Below are 21,578 nucleotides of genomic sequence, written 5' to 3'. Positions count from 1 at the left end.
TGGTCTGTGAAGTCCCATGTCTGTCACCAAGGCTTGAGTTTTATGACAGGGGTCCCCGGTCCCACCTGGGGATACTTGAGACGACCAGAGACTCGGCTTTTTCAGTGCCTGTTAATGGGTGCGGCCGCAAGAGCTTCATCAATGCTCACAGACTGAGTTGCTTGGCTTGTGCTGTAACCGGATTGTCAAGTTGATCTTATGCCGTCCGTCTTACCAGCTGCCATCCTAAAACTCGAAACACCACGTTAATTCACCTTCGGATGGCTGCTGTCTTCGTTCCAGAACCCTTCTGATCTGTTTGGTCCCATGGCGCAGATTGTCAGATCCGGCTCAAGTGAAGGGCTGATCGCCTGTTATTCACATTTTATGTCGAAAGATTTTGCAATGCTGTTCCGGATTTGCTGCAGGGTGCAACAGAGCATCAATGCTGACGTCGGTTTTTTGGAATTATGAAGATGTACTGGGGAGTAACACGGTAAACAGTAGCTTGGCGTTCTCAGATCATTGCACAATACATTCGGTACATTCCCGGCAGCCAGTCCTATGGACCGGATCTTTTTTTTCACTCTTCAATTGCTAAGCTCACATCATGGTGGCGAGCTCAGAATGAATCTTCACCGTGAACCTACTGCACACACGACGCCGACCGAGTTTCAGGCATCGCGCGCTGTGACTTGTTCCTCCCACTGGACATGAATGGTTCCTCAAAAAAGAGATGAGATGGTTCATTGTCATCTGAACGTGATTTTTGGGCAATCGTTCTGGGCTTACAGAGCCAATCGCTAATAAAACCTGCAGCCTGGGCTGAGTTTGGTAAGTTGGTGACAGCGGAAATGATGACTTTCCTGAGCGCCTAGAGCATGCAATATAATGGCTGCCGGTCAGTCGGTGAACTGTCCCATCTTGTCAATAGCGGCAAAGTCGTTTAGGGATGATCATTTTGCATGGGGCTGGATAGGTGGTCGAGGCTCTATCAGTAAAGGCGAGTACCGTCGTACTTCACGCACTCTACGAGAGTACCACCAGGAAACAGTGCCGGCTGTTACTGCTGGTCGGTACTCCTAAAAGAAACAATCGGGGGGTTTTCCAGAAACAAAGGCTAATCTGATATGATCGTCGCAGGTCGGCACCAGGGAAGCTTGGGCTCTGCAGGGTGGCTTGGCCAGGGTCAACTTTCGCCTTCGAGGGGCCCGTGATCGACTGCGTGGAAGCGACGATATTGAACAGGGATGGCACGGAAAGGCATTGGCCCTGTTTGGGCTCTGGCCGGGGTCTGCTGGGGCTGGTCTGGGCGAGACAAAGAAGGGGTCGAAAAGCTGGGACAAGGAGGTGATTTACCCCAGCCTCCCTCTCAGTCACTCAGTGACTTGCAACAAGGCATGAATGCAGGTCAATGTCCCGAGAGTGTTCCGTCTCCCGTCTGGCACTCTCAAGTCTGGCTGGCACAGACAGGGTCAGATTTTGGGACGATTCTATCAAAAAATGGCCGGCTTTGACATATGTGTCAGGGTCAGTCAGTGTATTGGTTTTCTGCTGCCGTTGCCGTAGCCGTCGCTCCTACTAAGGCTCCAACTCCGGGTTCCTAATCTCATTGCCCATCTGATCTCTCTTCAGATCTCGCTCGGCCGTTGCGCTCTGATGTCTTCTCCGGCCTGCCATGTTTTGACCGCTGTCAATGGAATGCGGATGACGGTGGAGGGAGTCTCAGAGTGCGACAATTGGCAAGAGAGAAGATAAGGTTGCCGCAGCCCCGTCCGTCCGGTGTCTAGGGAAGGGGAAGGTGTATCCGTAAGCTCGGACAGTTGACAAAGACATTGTTGACGGCCAGACGCCATGATGGACGTTGTGGCCAGGCAGGCCCGGGCTAAGTGGGCACCAAAAAAGTAATGGCGTTCTCTCCCTTGCTAGGGGCGTGCCAACGTCCAAATGTTGGTCAACTCGAGCCGAACGCCGCATACACAGCTTCATTAGTGTGCGGTAGGAGGGGCACTTGGTATGCAGAAACTGTTAGGAACAGCCAGAGGTTGCCCAGCCTGACCGTCGCACGTGCGCGCCACTCCGTTTTCCTCCAAGCTCCCCCAATCCCGTTCAGGTACAGTACCGAGCAAACGCAGGCATCAGGACACCATCTTACAGCGTTAGTTCGGGGGAAGATCCGGTCAAGATAGCGGCTGTGAAGCACTTGCGGTCGCTGCAATGAAATGCACTTTAACGCGACCACTAGCCGTACTGGTACCTAACCGAAGAGCTTTCTTGGGCAGGTGCTTCAGCAGACCTCTGCAGGGGTTCATAGAATACATGGAGATTGCTCTCGTTCTCTTGCCAATCGTTCACACCATATCTTCATTGATCCCCGCAACCCCAGTCCAGTGGTAGGAACCTAGAGGTGAGAATCAAGACCACTAGTAAAGGAACAGTGAAGAGGCTGCATTGGAGCAATCGAAACTCGGATATTGGGATCGCAATTCGCTGTTGTGCACCATATCCAAAGCTCTGGAAAGAACCCAACTAACACGCACTGCCACAAGTCATTTCCTCCAGATGATGGGGTCCGCAGATGGATGCGCGGGTATTCTTGCCTGAGAAGAGTGACGATCTCTCTCACTGAATTATGGAGATTGGCCGATCTGACTGCCCACGTATGTACGTGCATACTCTCGAAGTAGCGTACAACGCCACAGCAGCCGCTAATAATCTCCCTTCGTCTCGCTCGCAATCCAGTGCGTGCAAGTCTGGAGAGACAATTATACCAAGGCCTAGAACGCTTCTCACGGCCACTCAGTGACACCCGTTAGCTCTCGTAGTTGACGGAAATGAGAGCAAATTCAATATCACTTCACAAAAGTCTGTGTGGGTTGCGTCCCGAGGCGGCGTCTTACCATTCGCATGCTTCCAGAACGGTTCATGGCTGAAGTACGGGGGAGCGTATGGTTGGAGGCGGTGGTACTTCGGAGCCTCTTTGATTGCCAACCCTATATCAAGTCGCTTATAATATTCCACCATGATGAGGAGGGTCGACCTCTCAGAGCCACTGAAGACGCTGGCCAAGGCCAACCGTGCCCGCAGCGCGGGTCTAACTGGATATTATCCGACTTGCCGGTGATCATCGTGGCGCCGCGTTAGTCTTCTTCGCTTAGAGGCAGGAGGACGAATGTTCCTCGATGGAAGACCATGGAGAAGGCCGTTTCTGGAGCCCTGACACGGATCATTGCAACGCTGGCCGGGGCACTATCCACGCCACCGCCCTCCATTGACACCTGTGCAGCCTGTTAAGAGCGAGATGTTTCTTCCCTTGGTCACCACCATTACAACGCTGTACTGCACCAGGTAATGACGGCACAGGATTTGACGGCGGCTGTTGAAGCACGATGATGTCTCCCTGCCGACTGGTGTGCTAATTAATTCATCGAGCCATCCTAGCTGCTGATAGCAAGCAAACCGGCAAGTACCAGAGCAACTCAAGACAATGACGACGCTGCACGAGAGACGGAGAAGCCGCCGCCTTGCCCTGTCTTGCTTGCCTTGCAGTAGCACCACCAAGCGTGTCTGGATTACGTTAAGATGCCCCAATTCAATGCTTCATCACCAACGGAGTGCCCGTAGTGTGTAATTGGAGATACAGCTCCACGATGCTGCCCGTGTTGCTTAAAAGGCACATTGTGTCGTGTCGACCCTTGGCACCTGCGGAAAGCTCCTGCTCCGAGCTCCTGAGGCTGTCCCGTTGTTTTGGATCTCTGCACACACCACACAGCCGAATAGCCTGGGGGTGGTGTTCTCTTGGTAGGCCCGGGGGGCTTTCTCTTGGCGGCTGCTGAATCGGCCATGGATGCTATGCATGATCAATGGGAGCCCAGTCTGTTACGGAAGGTGAGCCGAAACCAAGCCGTCCCGTCAGTGACGTTTGTGCACCACCACGAACCACCAGACGCCATTTATGCCGTCCGAAAACCTGCCGATCGTCGCCCCAAGATTCCAATTTTTGCGTCATGCGCGACCGTTAGGTCGATAGTCTGATAGCGCCCCAGCCCTAGGCCATCCTTTTGACAACAGCACTTCAGCAGAACACATGGCTGGGAGAGCACATGGCCTTGGACGCTAATAGCCGGCTCGCACGTTTCTCAGCCTTAAATCCGGACAGACGGCCCTGGCCATGACCTATTTCCTTCCGCCCTCACCCAAGCCTCCTCGTCGCTCATGTCAGTGGCGTTCGCCCGCCTTTTCGCTTCTCATTCCCAGGTGCACTATCTCTGTTGTCGACAATGGACCAGAGCTTCGACTGGCGTAGGTGTGCCGCACTGGCACATAAGCTGAATGGACTTGGTCGTTTATTGTCACCGGCTGGCACTGGCACGCCAGGGGGGCCGAATCTGGGGTTCGCTGTCAGCCGTCCATAGGGAATATTGCTAGATTGGGCAAGCTGTAGACCGGATATGGCTGATGATGCAACGCTGGAACTTTCCAAAGCCCTTAATTGCTCAAATATCACCGCCACCTCGTGTTTCTGGTGTTGGCACAGCCGTGCCACTCCGTTCAGTGCTTCGCACTAAGTAATTAGTGACGTGTGGGATGGCTTGCGTGGGTGGGTGGGTGTAGTGCTACTCAATACCTACCTACCTGAGCTACCGACCTAATACTCACAGGAGGCACACGCGGGCGTGGTGTTTCCTGGCGTATGTTAGTCCTGCATAGCTCGCACCTGCACTTCCATTTGCTGCAATAAAGTGAGTGACGTTATTGGCTGCCCAGAGTGTAAAAGAAGCAGGGAAGCTTGGAAGCTTGGGAAAGGCAGGAAGGCACCCCCCGGTGCAGCAGCAGGCGCCAATCTGGCAGGGAACTCGCTGGCGGCGAGCCAGGCGCGGGCATGGTTTCCCAAAAGGAAAATAGAGATGATAGATCTGTCGATCACAGCCAGGGGGGATCTTCCCGACCCAAGGAACAATCCTGCTCGCTTCTGTGATCGGCGCTGCACCACGCACTCACACGGGCCAGCTGGGGGCAGGTGCGTTCGAGTGCGCTCCTCCCTTCATCAGCGCCGTAATTAGATGTCCATTGCGTGGGTAAGATTCGTAGGTATTATTTGCCGCAACCTCTATACTCCAAATACCTGCTCTGGCTCCTCTCGAGATACCTTCTTAGGTACTACCTAGGGGTTGTTTGTGCCGTACCTTCCTGCCTTTCCCCTATCGCCTTCTCGCGTGCACTATAGCTCTACAGAGTTTGGATACCTGAAGTACCTACCTAGGTAGGCACGATCACATAATGATGGGTCGTTCCTTCCAGTGTAGGGCTGCTTCTTCTCCATATCCGTAGTTATTATGCCTTAATCTCCACCCGATACGACAAAGTTGACAAAGTCGAGATACGGGAATAACCTGCTTGGAACTCTCTTCAACTACTCTCCTTCCTTTTGACCGCTAGAGAGCCATTTCTTTTCCTGTTCTTGTTATCTTCCATTCCTTGGCAACCGTATCTCCTCAAATCACTGCTTATACGGAGTCGTTTTGGTGGAGAGAGAGGCCTCAGGTGCCATTGCGCCTCTTCGCAGCAACCTTCACTTCCTTATCAGCCAGCCTGAGGCTCTCCCTTCCTTAGGTACTCCATGATGCCGCTTTCCTAACCCGTCTGTCTCCCTTACGCTTCGCGGAAATGGTAGTCGTCCATTCTCATGCGTGGCTGCTGTCAAATTCAGCCATCACACTGCAAGTTTGCTCTCTATGGTCTAACTTCCCGGTACTACTCAAGTCACAGCCAACCACTGGCAACGGATCACATTGACCCTGGACGCTGCTGGTGATCCTTGGGCCGGGTGCCGCGGTGTATGCCCTGCAAAGATCACCAACAGGTGGGGGGCGGGGATGCACTAGGTTGTACTATGCAGTATTTCTGGAAATCCCCCCTTCAGCAAAACCCGCCGCTAGAGAGAATAATCTACAGTAGCGCCCTCGCGAAAACAAGCACCACTGGGCACCGTCAGTTCCTTGAACCCCTCAAATTTCACTTAGGTCTGGGTGAAGTATCTGCGTTCCAGAAGACTGAGAAGGGAGGCGGAACGTTCCGCCAGCTTTCAACCGTTTGACACAAGGCATAACTCTACCGTACTGGATACAGTACCTCCCCTACTTCTCGACTCTCACCACATGGAGGACTACGCAGTAATAGACCCCCCAACTCTGGGCTGTCTGCGCCGATTCTCCGAAGGCTCGACAGGGATGGACTGCTTCAAAACTGTAATTCCCTCGCGTCCACGGGCTGTCTCGACTGCAGGTGGAAGAAATACCCTGAGTCAGGTGGAGCGCTACAGCGAGTGGTTTGGCGCTGAAGAGTGCTGCAAAAAGCAAGCCAAGTAAGCGGCTTTTCGTCTTCCGTACGCCAAATATCTCTGCCGCTCGCTTCGAGAGCTCTTCGAAGCTTTTCGTATCCTCACTCAGGAGATATGCACGCGCTGCTTACCTGCAGTGTCGCTCCTACTCAATCAGAGAGCAGGTCTTGAGATGGTGAAAGCGCTATTGGAGCTCCCTGAACGATCCCTGGCCGGAGCTTTCAAAATAGCTACAGGGGTTCTAGCTCTACTTTAATGGAGCTATGGCCAGGTCTTCCAGGGGAGGGCCTGGATCCTGGCGCTGTGATCTCCGGCTCTCACGATGATCAACATGGGGTCACCCTGGATGCTTTCGCAGCTGGCAAGCTCGCCAAAAGTGCACCCTGCCAGTCAGCTGCCATTTGCTGTGCGAAATGACTTCTTTTCCAGCCACGCGTCGACGAACGGACCGGCACGACTACTGCATATGCTCTAGCTTTGAGGGTTCCTAGCTCTCATCACCGGCAATGGCTGTTTGCTACCATCCCTGAGATCGGTCTAGAGCAGGCACTGGATGCTAATCATCGCTCAACGAACTGGCGCTCTGGGCCGGCTTCAAATCCGCCCCAAAAACTGGAGCAGCCGCCGTCATTGTGGCCTGACCTTGAAATGGCTAAGGGCTTTAGGGCCATTGTAGGAATCGCTTCTCATCAGTAAGTCCAGTCTGTACAGTTCTCGTAGTAGCGCGAGTGTTGCGGATCCCATCCCATCTCATCGAGAGCACTCTTCAGCCAGAAGAGAAGCTCTGATCTAGGCCTCCGTCGCGCTCGGGCACCCTTCAAAGCCTCGTGTGCCTGGCATGGGCCTCGAAGACACTTCGAAGCCGTTTGACGCACGCGAGGCGCTCGAAGGCGTCGACTAGTCAGCCACAGCTACTTTAAATATTGCACCAATTGCAAAAAGAAAGTCTAGACAGCGAGAAGCATACCTAAGTTGGAAAATCGACCATCAGGAAGGTCCCAGAAGCAGAACGGCACAAGGCGCAAAGTTGATGAATATGGCCCTCGCAAGATATGTAGCTCAACTTCTACAATACCTCAACGCCTACAAAATGCCCAAGAGGACGTCTCGATCTCGTCATATGTGACCTGTCTGGTGGAGAATGCCAAAATTCCTACCGCAAAGACATCAGTGCTTAGGACTTGGTCTTTTGGGAAAGATCCTCTGCGAGCCTTGCTGGAGGCTATCGGGGCTCCTGACCTACGCAGAAATTCTGTCGTCTTGCAGCCCTCCATGCATGCAAGACAGTATTAAGACGCTGCGGTGCAACCCCATACTAGGCTCGGTTACCATCGTTACCTCCGGGTTTTCCTTCCAGCAGTACCGCGCCAGCGGATCATTCTCTCGTCCTCCCCTTTCCCCATCAAGATTGCTGCACGCAGTCACAGTCACATGCATTCCATAGGTGCCGGCCGAGTCTACTTGCTTGAATTAAGATACTGGTCATGTTGACTGGGTACGGTAGTCGATCCAAGGCGTGATGTCATCTTGGCTCAAGTTGTCGAGATGAACCCTGAAGTCAGGAAGGCATCAAGCCCATGTCAACTGAACCAGGCTACATTCCAGAATGGGCACCTCAAGGATAGAAAGCCGTTAGACCACGGCGAAGCAAAAAGCCACGCTGGCGTTGCTTGGTCGATTTGATCGCTATGTGGCCCCTTTTGAGATTCTTCCCTGCTGGGTACGCACCTATATCACGTTTATTATACCCTAATCTCGTTGTGTTTCCCCTCCAATTTTGCAACTTCGCCAGCCGCCCAAAGATCACTATTGGCGTACTGATGCAAGTAACCTTGATCAGTATTGGCTTGGAATTCTTGCCTGTCGTGAGCACTGCAGGTCTCATCCGGAGTGACACATCAGCATTCCCATCCTCGGAGTATGCGAGCTTCCACATGAGTTGAGGTCAACGGCAGCTCTTTCCAATGATGGAGGAGTGGATAAATGGTTTTGCTGGCGCGTCTGACCTAGACGAAAACTGTCGTAGTCAAATATGGCGAGGGCTGTCCGGTGTATGGGACTGGGCGTACATGGCTTAACCCTGTCAGACGAGCAATGGCAGTCCAACGGATGAGCGCGAATAAGCTCTAGCACTTCTATCGGTAACACTCCTTTGCCAGCAAAAGTCCACTTCTTTGAAGCCTTTTGGTATCTATGTGTTGTAGAAAAGAGCCAGTTCGGAAGACGGCACAGGGAGAACTATCAAGACTATGACTTGGAAGTTAAAGCAGCCGGGTTCGGGCTCGCTTGGATGAAAGCCACAATGAGAAGGTCTTCCAAATGTAATAACTTCCATTTGTTTCCACTGGGGCTCACAAAGATTGTGTGCCACTGCCAGAGGCAAGGAGGCGGCAACTACTCCATCACAGCCGATGGCACATCGCCATTTTAGCACTTGAGAGGCTTCCAAAAAGTATGCTACCTGGAACACACAATTACAGGATCCATAATGACGAATCAAATCATTCTGGGATGCTGAGATCACAGAGCTTTCAAGCAATTGCAGGTACGACAAAAGTCCGGCGTCTGCGTATCAGTGACTTCAGATGTGATCGTCGGTCTGTTGTTTCTTTCTATCACAGTTTGCCAACCCGGAAGATGTGAACCCTCCCACCATGAACCTCTGAAGGCAGTCCACTCTTCTCTAAAGTCACAAGTCCAGAGCTTGTACAGGCTCGTACACACTATTTAGACCCGCCAACCTACACAATGCAGTTGTGGTGTACCAGGGAAACGATCCAGCTATTGGATCCCTTTCCAAGAAGATCGGCTAGACCTGCAGTTTTCATCCACAAACCAGGCATCTCTGCAGGTGATTTGAGCGGATTTCATTCCATGGGTCCATTGCTCATGTAGTCGAGGACTTGGTACGAGCTAAGCAAAACACACGAGATCAAGTGATGAGAGTAAAAATGCTCTTGGCGGTTCAAGAGCGACAACTTGAGTACGCTTCAAGACTGTAGATCACTCGGATGACTCTGAGTTTACAGGTACAAATGTTATGTCCTGAAGATGAGATTCCGGTAAATGGTCCCCAAACCGATGTCCATGGGGGTGTTCCCATTCCAACTGCCACACCTCCCTCCACACCACCACCACAACACTGGGAAGCGATGCAAGGGTGGCTGTCGGCGATCCTCTCCGGCACCCTTGCACCTGCCGGAAGGGTGAAGGGGTGGTAAGCTACGCCGTAACTCATGGCCCTCTCGAAGATAGCTTGAGAGATGATTATAGCCGCTTATACTGGTGATGCTTGGTTTTTGGTGGCCCAGCCGTGGACTGAATCGTTGCCAGATGTCATATATGATTTCTTTTTAATCGCAACTTTGCAGGATGATAACTCTGGCCTCAGACTGGGAAGCAAAAGCAACGTGAAAAGGAAGAACGTGTTGGTCCTTACGAAGGGCTGACAAAGAGCTAGGTCTTTGAGCAACGTGCCGTACCCGGAGAAGCACCCTCTCTCAGCCCTGACTTCAGTGGCTGCGTCCGTTTTCTCAACGCCTCATGTGGCTAATGAACGGAACTAGAACTTGTGTGAAGCATGTCACAGATCCAATGCTAGATCGCTTTGTGAGTTTTGAGACTTGTCTTCACCTCAATGTGCCGCAACCTGCCACGTTCAGCATTCTGTGTCGTTGAGATAGCAACGGAGCGCAAAGCCAGCTTGTTGTGGCTGCGTCTAGGCGCCCTACGAGCCGTGTCTTGTCACTTTGTCTCCCTCTGGATTTGCTTTTCTCGCGCACCAAGTAGGAAGGCCTTGCGGATGGGAAACCGCCAGCACTCGGTTCCAGATGCCTTTCGGTCGGTCCTAGCTTTTCGCCTCGACTCGCCCTCTAGGCTCAGTCGGTGGAGATGGTCGTTTCTCGAACCTAACAAGCATAAAAGCGCCACAGAGCCACAGAATCGCAAAAGAAGGAAAGAAAAAGCAAGCAACACTCGCACGGTACTGGGAGAGGACCAAGCACTCTAAACGGCCCGTAGCCGTAGGTGAATCTAGGGAGCTGAGGGGGGCGTTTCCCGAGCTGTCATTCTATCCTATCCCTTTCGGGCCATCGGTTTTGTCTCTCTATGCTCCTGCTTTCTTTTTCTCACGCTTACCTAGTCCCTTGACCTTTGGATTCTAGTCCTTCACCGGTCGGTGTCTGGCGCGTTTTTCTTCTGCTCGAGCACGAGGTAAAATAGCCAGCCGGCCTGCCCCTCACCCACCTTCCTTGGCCCAGCGGCGGCGCCTCGTTCTGTTTTGCCTTAGCCTGGACATGTGCAAGAGTTCAGGAAAAGGGGCTACGGCGTTCAGCCACTGCTGCAAATGCCGTCACACGCCCACGCGCGCGATGGCACCTTTTGCACGAAGGTGGTTGCTGCGTTAGTTATTGTGCGGGCTGAGTAGCTGGCGGTAGTGGTGGTGGCCGACGTCGCCGTCTGCCGTTGGTCTGCACGCCTTCTGGACCCTGGCCGCTATCCCGCGATCTCCTACGCCAGCTGGGCTTCCCGCACCTCGTGGCATTTGGTGGCACGGAACAGCACGAAGCCGGGCCATCGCGGCCATCGTGGCTCGGGAACCCGTCTCTCCCACGAGGTATCGCACGCCTCGCTCATGGCCGCCAGGGAAGTGTGGTGGTGGTGGCGCCCTGTCTAACAGCCAGAGCGCGGAAAACAAGGGTTCCTCATGTTCCAGATGATCTCCTTCGCATCTCCCCTGCATGGCCGACGGAGTACCTAGCGGTTGCCGCAGGCAAAAGGCCGGTTCACAAGGGAGCGGTGGATAGATCCATCGGCTCCGTCACTCGGAGGGCGAGAGTTCAAGCGAGAAGCAACGCCCGAAGACCCGCTCGTGCTCGCGGCCTACTTCGCCCGGGAAGCTTTAAGCGACCGTGACGTCGATGCTTTGGAGACGGAATTTCTCCCTCGCGTAATGACAAAGTCCAGACGGCGCCGGTGACGATGTCACGTCGGGTAAGTACACGAGCTGTACGAAGGGTTATGAGGCGCTCCCTAGCCCGCGAAGCTAGGGCGAGAGGCAAACTTTGTGGGCGCCGGAGCGGCCCCGATTGCGGATTCTGACAACGGTAATTGGTGTGATGAAAAAGGGCGCGGCCGACGGAGTGAACCCCATGAGGGAGGTTGGTGCAAATGACACTGAGGTGCGATCGAGATAGGAGTGGAAGCTGGTGTCGCTTCCTTGCTTGCTTAGCGGCGTGCGAGCAAAGTGATCGACAGTGCGGGTTCCCCTTTAGAGCGCCGTTGATGTCTTAGATTACTACGTCACCCTACAGACGAGGCTGCGAATGTGAAAGCGAGTGTGTGTGTGGAGGCGTCACGAACCCACCACCGGCCAAAGCCGCGTCGTCGTTGGACACGTTTTGTTTGTGGTTCCAGAAACGCTAGAAACAACCACAGCATCATTGAGGCGCTCATGAAGAGACACCATCATTTTAAACACGTTCTTTAGATGCGTTCCTTTTCCCTTTGCTACCCTGACCTAGAGGAAACTAGTGTACAGAGTCTGAGGCAAAAAATATACATGTACGCCAAACAATCAACAAGTCAACATCCAGGAATTCGTTTTTTCCCAACGCCATGTGTAAATGGTCTCACAAGCACATGCTCAAACCAGAAAACAAGCCGAGAGTAACACCCCTGATGAAGAGCCTAGACGCCTCGTCCCTCCAGAGTTCGCCAGCCAATCTTTCTTCCGAGGCTTCACGAGCCGGTCAAAGTGTGGCGAGACAGCAGTTGTTGTGCAATTACTGCTTGTCCACCGAATAAAGAAAGCAGTGTTGTGGTTTGCTTTGCGGTACGATGTCATCGTCCGTAACAAGCGTGTCAGTCAATTCTTCTGGGCACATCCATCCATCCTTCCATCCGGTCCATGTCATCATCCATCTCTCTGTGACAAAAGAAAAATTAGGGGGCAGTACAAGCCCATCCAGATGTAGTTGCGTTTGTGATTTATGTGTGGTATCTCGTCTCTTGAACAAAGCTTCGTGATGCAATCAAAGTAACTAAAGCAGAAAGCCATGGTGCTGGTGGCTTGTGATCTATACCCGAGCGATTGGCTTTCTTCGCACAAGGAAGGGGCTGGGCATCTCGTCATGCTCCGGATCCCAGATGGCAGCAGGCTCAGATGCAGCTCCACGGTGAGTGGCAACAACGTGCTCCTTGAAGGCACGCTTGGGGCTAACATTGTTCTCAGCTCCCATGACGGCACTTAGAGGTCGACCACCGGCACGGGCCTGCTGAAGCTCCACAAGCGTGCGGCCTTTGATGTTGTTTTTGGGCGCGGCCTTGCTCACCAGACCCGAGGATGGTGGCTCAAAGTCCTTCTTGGTGAATGAGGGCTTACGCGTCAGACCCTGCGGTGTGGTGTCCACTGCGCCGTTTGGTGCGAGACTGGCGGCCGAAGGGATCTTAGACAATCGGCGGTTGGGGGAGGTGCACCGTTCTCGCAGAGCACCATTGCTTCGTTCCTGACGAAGATCTTGGCTCGAGCCGATAGTCGGGATTGCGCCGGTAGTTTTGGAGGGTGCGGGTAGTGAAGGTTGCGACTTCAATCGGTTGACAGGAGCGGTCTTCATATGCGACAATTGAGGTCGCGTTTTTGACGAAAATGGGTTCTTGCTAGACTTGATCATTCTCGTGGGTGAAGGAATGACCACTTCGTCTTCTGAATCTGAATCAGATCCAAGTCCCGGCCCGTCGCGTGTAGCCTCCCAGCGCGGATCTCCAGCAACTGCGCCGGGCATAGTGAAGATATTTGGCTGGTGAGCATTAGGAGCTTTAGTGGCTGCTGTCCGTCTAGGAGATAGAGACAGCGATGCAATGGCAATTGGAGACGGTGATGCCATCTCAATATCCATTGGGGTGCCTGCAAACATGGTCTGGGCTCGGCCGAAGGGGGTACGGGTGGGCTTCTTCACTTCGTGAGCAGAAGTGTCTGGTGAGTCAACTGATAGTTCAGTGATGTCTGTTGTAGAGGGGAATTCTCCATCGGCGCTGCCGGCACCGATTGAGGAAAAGGGGTAGTCAGACTTTGTGACTGATGATGAGAAATCCTGAGGCTCGAGCTCCTCCTCGTTGAAAGTGACTGTCTTCTTTTGCTGTTGGAGTTCTAGCTCAACGCGTGCTTGAACTTCCTGGTCGAATTTCTTCTTCAGCTGTTCAATCTCTGTGTTGACTAGTCGATCGATTTCTAGACGTGCTTTGACCTCCCACTCGCGACGTAATGAAGAATCAATCTCCTGACGTATGTAGGCTTTATCAGCATCCACGGAGCTGATCTTTTGATCCAGTTCTCGAATCCGCTTCTCGAGAGCTTCCTCTTTAGTCTTCAGTACCCTACTCATATCAACTACCTCTTTCTCCTTGCGCATCAATCGGACCACAGGGAGATTAAGGAGAGCGGCCGTGTCAGGCCGTCGATCCGGATTGACCCTCAGGCAGTCTTTGATTACTGCTGTAAGCTCTGCTGAGTAAACGGAAGGCAAGGGGGCGATCTTGCCCTCCTTGATCTTCTGAACCAGCTGGAAGTGTGACTTGGCGTTGAAGGGGGGTTCTCGCGTGCAGAGCTCGTAGATAATACAGCCCAAAGACCATATGTCGGATTTCAGAGTGTATTTCTCTGCGGCACAGATCTCTGGTGACATATAGAAGGGAGTTCCCACATAAGTTGATGCAAAGTCATGGGATTGAATCATCTTGGAGAGACCGAAATCACCGAGCTTGACCGAGTTGTCTGCGCCAAGGAAGACTGTTTTGGGTTAGAATATTCTACAGTAATTTAGTCTTTGAACTTACCATTCTCCGGCTTCAGATCTCGGTGCAGGATGACCATGCCTCCAGTAGGGGCCTTCGGTTTCGCCGTAGCTCCCAGACCCAGCACATGTTTCCCTACCTCTGGCGGATCAACACCGTAATGGCAACGGAAAAGTGCAGTAACGAGCTGGGCGAAAATACTCCAGACGAATGGCTCTTCAGCATACTGGTTCTTCTGCTGCAGGTCGCGAATGACGCGCCCCAGGTCTCCATTGCCGCAGTATTCCATGTAGAGGTGAAGGTCTTGTGTTGCCTTGAGATGCTCTCGGTGGTAGTAGCCCACAATATTGGGATGGCGGAGTGTGGATAGGATCTGGAACTCGGCATGCAGCTGCTCTCTCTCCTTTTGCGACATCTTCAGGTAGCTTATCTCCTTGCGGCAGAGAATCATGCCATCCACCTTTCTGCGCACCTTTCGGATGACTCCAAAGGAGCCATGGCCTGTGTTGACAGCCTTTGTCAGGATCATAGAAAACTGCTAGTGATTGATGAAAGGGTACACAATGACTTACCGATCTTCTCGAGCACATCATACTTATCGCTTTCCGACATCTTGGAAATCAAAATGCCGAAAACCTCAGTCAAATGAAGCCACCGTGATCCATAAGCTACCGAGAAGATCGGGATCGAAGCTGTGTTTACCTGCTGTTGTTAGTACTGCTGCGTGATTGTTGATGGTTGTCGAGTTGTGTCGTGCAGAGCAGTACAGCGAAGTTAATGCATAATGGTATGGCGGCGATCTTAGTGTCGAAAGACAGCTCAGAATAAACAATCGGCCTTGCTGCTGTAGCAACGCCTGGTACCTGGGGCAGGGGTCCCGCTTTCAGGATTGGTGGGCGGTTGTGGAGGAATAATTATCCCTTATCGATAACGCTCAGGGAATGACGCAAACAAAAAAGATATCCTTGCAGCGCCTGCACCGGGGAATCTCATCTGTCATCAATTGGCCCGTGCACTATCAACACTCTCTCCAACGCCACCACAACCGGGGCCGTATCCTAAAGTCCGAAGCGGCTAGGCTCTTCAGTTTTCCCTTTCTTCAAGCATGGAATACACTAGACAGAAGATTTCTTGATATAGACTTGGATTGCATAGTTTTTCCTTACCATCATGGTTTTGCGCAAAGACGAGCTCGAAGCAAAGTTGAAGGACGAGCACATGCTCATCGAAAGTGGTATCCTTCGAGATGAGAATCCTCTTGACCTGACTGCTGAATTTGGTAGCTTCTTAGAAGCTTGCCGGCGGGGTGACCTAAAGACATGCCAAGAACTGATATCAAATGGAGTCAACATTAACGGAAAAGACCCCTACGATTACACACCTTTGATTGTTGTAAGTGCATCATGTGGAAGCGGGGCAGAGTGTTTCCAATCCCCTCATAGACCCCCCTCTCCCCCTAAGAACTCCACGTGCTTATGAATGATATTTAGGCCAGCCTTTGCGGTCATTTTGAACTAGTTCAATTACTACTAGAATCTGGTAGGTCCTATCTATCAGGATCTATTAAATCCATGTGTTGATTCAATCATAGGTGCTTTAGCTGAACGGAGCACATTTCAGGGCGAGAGAGCGGTTTACAACGCACTCAATGACAGGATACGGAATCTGTTGCTGTCATATGACTACTCTAAATCTACAGACCCCCTGCAGCCGTGGTCATCTCATATCACGGCCCTGTACTCTCGTCAAATACCCAAGACCTCAGATATCGAGTTGATTGCCGGCTCGGAATCCTTCCACCTACACAAGTTTCTCCTATCCTCCAGGACACCATACTTTCGCGAGAAGCTGGCAGATGCTCCTGAGACCTCAGTATGGCGGTTGTCACATACAGTACCTATCGAGGCCTTCCGTGTCGTGCTGCAGTATGTGTACCTCGGCGAACTGCCGAGGGATTTGGTAGATCCGCGAAGTCCAACCTCCGAGGAAGAAGTTTTTAAGGGAATTGATAAGATCAGCAAGCACCTCGAGGTTGAGAAGCTCTGGGAAGCCGTCCTTTCCGCTAATGACCGTCGACTAGCTCGGCAAAGGTATCAGGATGAGGTCGAAAGGGCGCAATCACAAGTTGAGCGTTTCTTCCGGGAGCATGTCCTAGCTCACAAAATGGTAGTTGATACGCGCAAGGCTCATGAGGTTAAGTGGATACACGACAACTCCATCTTTGCCGATTGTCTCCTCCGGGCAGATGAGGTCGAAGATGAGGAGGAGCTTGTGGAAGAATTCGCAAATATCGGAATTAATGGCATCCCAATCGGACCTGGCGCTGGATCTCAACAGGTCAACGGAGCTCGGAAACCAAAACGGTCGGTTCTGTATCCCGTCCACAGAGCAATGCTCATACGGAGTCCGTATTTCGAAACCATGTTCTCTAGTGAATTCTTGGAGGCGCAAAAGTCAGAGCACCTTCACGTCGTGAAGCTTGACTGTATACCAGAGGTTCTCGAGATCATATTGACATTTCTGTACACCGAGAAAGCCGACTGCCCACTTGACTTGGCTTTGGATGTTCTCTACACTGCGGACATGCTGTTCTTGGACAAGCTCAAAGCAAAGGCAGCGGTTGCCATTAGCACACTGGGCAGTGCAAGCAACAATGTTCTGATTGATCGAACACATAATATTGCTGAGAATGGCGATGGAGAGGTTGTCGAGATGGAACCCATCAATATCTACGATGTTATTCACGCGGCCTGGGACCTGAAGGTACAGCGGCTGGAAGAATTTGCCGCAAGATACCTAGCTTATCGGCTAGAGGATTATATCGATGAACCCGAATTTGCCGACCTGATCCAGGAGAGTGCCTCCAGGCTAAAGACAAGAGAGGAAACCGATACGATCGAGTTGTTGGACGATATACGATACTACCTGTCAGAGCGCTTCCGACTCCGTTTCGAGGATGCAGGTCTTGATGAGATGTTGGATGAGAATGGGGAGATCAACACTGCCGTTGTGGAGGAGCTTGCTGCAAGGGACGGTCAAGCCGAGCCCCAAAACGGAAATGCTACAGGAGATGGCACAGTGCTTACGCCTGTGGCTCAACTGCAACCCATTGTGTTTGAGGACGGTGGTGTGAAGACCCTTGAAGGAGAGGTGGTTGAAGATGAATTTGCATCAGATGCCCTCAACTATCAAATCCTTCTGAGGAAGATCGATGTAATGCTTGACCGTCTTAAGCTCGACGCTTAGATTAGAACGACTACGAAATATTAGTCTATGCCCCTGACCATACCCAAAAGATGCCTCGTATTTGTGAACTATCTCCCATAGGATACTACTTGTGATCTGATATCCTTTGATTTTGATTACTTTTGAATATATACCATTAGTTTTGTAGACCAGAATTGCATTCAATTGACTTTCATTATAAAAAATAGTTGTCAAATGTTATTGTATCAAACACCTCTTTTCAGTCTAAGATAGAAAAGGCTTACATCGACCATGGCCAAAAGTCTTTGTTAAATAGCTATAATAACATAGGCCGGACAAAGGGCAGTGACTGTGCAATTTCAGACATAGCAGCCTATCCTTAAATTTCAAGGCACCACTTCCTCCGAGGAAGTGCAGAGCGCATATGAAGTGCTGTTGCCTTGGCTGCCTGTGGGCAACTACGTCAGACAATAGCGACCTAGTCTCCTAACCCCTTTCCATAGGTTTCTTCTCACGTGAGTAAACATAAGGGGTTACATATCCTAGAAGCGCTCAGAATAGTTTCGAACCTGTAAATAGAAGTGAATAACTCAGAATGACAGCGCTAGCGTGTTTATGCAAAATATAAATACCCTCCGCCCCCCTAGCCAGAGCGCGTCTTCTTTCTCCTTTCTTTCAACCTACACATCTTTACCTCCATCATCCACCTCCATCATCCGTTACAAATCCAATATCGATTTCCTCTCAATCAAACACTGCAGCATAACATCCAGCACTTTGAGCATCCTTTCTTTGCAATACTAGCTGTGTTGCTTGTCGCCATACAAGGCGATCACAAATGCTCTCAGACCACAAGCACACAGATGTAAGACATGCCCTCCTCGACAGACCTGAGCGCTTTCTAACAACTTTTTTGACTTCTAGCATCACTATGTTCAAGTGATAGATATTAGAAGATCTGGGCAGTCATGTGTGGCGTTGCATGTCAAGTTGTACCGACGAGTGTGCCCTGCATTGCTTGTGAAAGGAAGGTGAGTCGATTTGTCTGGGAAGGCATTAGCCTTGTGGCAGTTGCCGGAATTTCGGTCGCACTTGCTCAATCATACCATACCATGTATTAGAGCAGGAAATGCTGTGATACTGGAGGCATGCTGACCTCTGTTCCTCTCTCGCAGATCAATGAATACAAAACTGATGACGATGTCGGTCTCAATCTGAAGACAGACCCATCCCATAATCGTGTTCAACCTCGACTGCCGCGCAGGGGTTGCACGAGACAGAGTTGCTTTCTCTGTAGCTCTTCTTCTGCTTAGCAGAGCTAGTAACACCCATGCACGTTTGTACATGGGTGGGAGGAGAGACCTTCCCTCCAACATTTGGAGTTGCATTCAAGGTCAAGCGTGGTCAATGTCTGCTACCAACCAGAATTGCAGCGAATCCAAAGCTCCTGATTCGGCTGGCGCTTCAGAATTTGGCAGACACCCGCCACGCTCAATGACACGCCCCCCAGCACAGTTTGGTGGCGGCGAGGCTGCCAAGACCCTCTGGATGGGTGAGCTGGAGCCTGTGGATGGCATACATAGGCTCTGCTGAGATCGGTGAGGTAGTGCAAGACGCTTTGGCAGGGTGAGCTGGAGCCTGTGGATGCCATACACAGGCTCTGCTGGGAGCGGCGAGTCGACGCTGCGACATCTGAGCAGAAACGCATGCGGAACCAGACGAAGGATTTGTCTGTGCTTCAGGCTTGCGTCGGGAAAGTTTCTTGTTGTCAGATTACGAATAACTCCTTCGAGCGGTGATATCGTCAACGTTGATGATGTGGAAAGCGTCATCTTCCTATCATCAACGTTGACGACATTGCCGCTCGGAGAGAACTGGAGCCCTGGATGGACGAGAACTTCATCAAGAGGTTATCAAGAGGCCGCAAGAATCTGGGTGAATGGGACCGTCCTTCAAGGTCGGACGTGTCACAGGCGGAGATGTCTTCGCCTCTCCTCCAAGGCATTGCCCCCTTCGTTCGTCCCGAAGGCTTCTCGATCGGTCACTACTGCCGGTCCATCTTCTACTTGCGAGGTCACTATGAAGGCCCCGCAGACTCTTGACACTCTGCCACAAGGTGGTCACTACGGCCGGTCCATCTTCTGCTTGCAAGGGCACTATGAAGGCCCCGGCAGACTCTTGACACTCCGCCACAAAGTGGTCACTACGGCCGGTCCATCTTCTGCTCGCGAGGTCACTATGAAGGCCCCGCAGACTCTTGACACTCCGCCACAAGGTCTACGATCTCGCTTTCAATGGGGTCGTCACTACTGCCGGTCCATCTTCTGCTCGCGAGGTCACTATGAAGGCCCCGCAGACTCTGGGCACTCCGCCACAATGTCTACGATCTCGCTCTCAATGGGGTTCGACTGCCGCTCCGGCCGCCGCTCTTCTGGTGACAGCTTCACCAATCTCAGCAGAACGGCGCCAAAGTCTCTCGCAGTGCTGGATACCTGGCTCCCCTGGCGTCGCTGATCACCATTGGATCAGAACTCTGAACTGCGCCGATTCTCACCTCTTGCGGAATCCTCGTGAAGGCGTGTTTGGCTACAACGCTGAGCAATTAAACAGTAACCCTGTATGGGAGAATGACATGTTATGGGAGTGAGAATTCGGACAGACATTTGACTTTGGATTAGGTGAGGTGGAATCAAGGAGAAAAGCTATATATTGAATTTGAATCGAAGGGTTAATCGCAGATGTCTTGCCCATCAGTGAGTGATATGAGGCGGCCACTTGTGAAAGATTGGACATGATTTAGAAGCACTGCCAGGCCAATAGCTCCAATTTGTTTATCAATGGAAATATCAGTGCAACATGCTGGCCGCCATCTAGCTGGAGCGAAAGCCGAGAGGCCTTCCTGTGCTAAGACAGTTCAATGAGCAAGCTCGCAACATTGCGGACAAACATTCTGACAGACTGAAACGTTCCTACGGGCATGTGTAGGTAGACAAGACAGACAAACAGAGTGGGCAACCCCCCAGCCTCTCTAAGGTCGGCGTCTGTGAGAAGATTCTTCAAATATCACACCACCGACAATACGAGGAAGACATGGTGGAGCAGTTGAGCAGAGCTGAGGCACAGCAAAGACAAGACGTGGAAGGACCAGACCTACGGCCGTGCATTCAGCCGGAGTGACCAGATGATCTCGAGGGTGCCAGTGACAGTGACGGTCTCCGGCGGATGATACAACAATAGGAGCCAGGCCCCGTACGTAGCGTCCGAGGTGAGGGACGCGTTGGAATGAGACCGGGTCGGTGGGGTAACGGTGGGACGCCGGGTATGCTGCGGTAGCATCCCGGGACGGACGGCGTCGGACAGATTCCATACGGGTGGCGATGACGGACATGACTCGAGGAGTACATAGTAAGTACGGCCTTACAGCTTGCATTGGCAGCGTTGCATCTTGCTGATAAGAGATCTGATGACGCTTTGTTTTCAGCTTCCATAGCCGCTGTTCGTAGCTGTCCATGCATGCGTGGCTGTTACTATCACAGGCCTGGACTGCCCTGGTCATCTTCCTAACGCCCTAAGAAGCTTCTCCCCGAGAACCTGGATGTTCCAGCTGGAACCTGCAGCGGAAAATCTACAATCTCAGGTGGAAGAAAAGTGATAGATCGTAGTACAGTAGTACGAAGTCGCACTCATATGCAAAGATGCAGAGGATAATGGCTGGATATGGGACGATGGCAGGGGAGACGATGCTTCCAGATTGCTGGGATCAAGGGCGTGGAATTGGTGCTAGAGACGCTGTGGCAAGCGTTTGGGGTGGTAGCGTGGTACTAGGGTTGCCAGATACAGCACTAAGAGTGCGTGCTAATGCGAGTTTCTTCTCTCCCTTGGATCTGGAACCTGCCATCCTTGCTCTCCCTCTCCCTCTCCCTGCTGCGAACTCTGCCCACTCATTCGCCTAGTTACACTCTCGAGTCTATTCCTTGCTGTGCATTATCGACACAGCCCGCAAGCTAACAACAGTAGCGCTGGGTTGAGGGAGCTGTTCTTCAGACATTCTCTCGTAATGGCATCATCGAATCCTTCAAGGCAGAAGGGAAAGAGGGGAACAGAGACACGCTGGGGCCACTGAAGACGCCGGTGCGCCGACTGGTGGCTTGACTGGCACGAGCGAGCGGATGTAAACATCCCTCCAGCGCCAGAACAGAGAACAAAGAACAAGCCAAAGCAAAACCGCCGACGCCTCAATCCGTCAGTCAAGTGTCAGTCG

The 21,578-nt window shown here is 52.1% G+C and overlaps 2 protein-coding genes across 2 annotated transcripts; one reads left to right on the top strand and one right to left on the bottom strand.

Moving 5' to 3' along the window:
* Nucleotides 1–12,396: 12,396 nt before the first annotated feature.
* Nucleotides 12,397–14,639, bottom strand: UCRPA7_5717 (putative g2-specific protein kinase nima protein; the record flags this gene model as incomplete). The annotated part of the gene is made up of 2 exons (XM_007918261.1): nucleotides 12,397–14,105; nucleotides 14,153–14,639. The coding sequence occupies 2 exons, from the start codon at nucleotides 14,637–14,639 to the stop codon at nucleotides 12,397–12,399; spliced, it is 2,196 nt and encodes a 731-aa protein (XP_007916452.1).
* A 1,862-nt stretch (nucleotides 14,640–16,501) lies between these two features.
* On the top strand, nucleotides 16,502–17,356 carry UCRPA7_5716 (putative btb poz domain-containing protein; the record flags this gene model as incomplete). The annotated part of the gene is made up of 1 exon (XM_007918260.1): nucleotides 16,502–17,356. One exon carries the CDS (start codon nucleotides 16,502–16,504, stop codon nucleotides 17,354–17,356), a length of 855 nt encoding a protein of 284 aa, XP_007916451.1.
* Nucleotides 17,357–21,578: the final 4,222 nt, after the last annotated feature.

Source organism: Phaeoacremonium minimum (assembly GCF_000392275.1).
Source record: "Phaeoacremonium minimum UCRPA7 unplaced genomic scaffold PA7_03_scaffold_428, whole genome shotgun sequence".
Lineage (NCBI taxonomy): Eukaryota > Fungi > Ascomycota > Sordariomycetes > Togniniales > Togniniaceae > Phaeoacremonium > Phaeoacremonium minimum.
The sequence above is the reverse complement of the archived record's forward strand: the minus strand, read 5'-3'. Positions and strand labels throughout refer to the sequence as shown.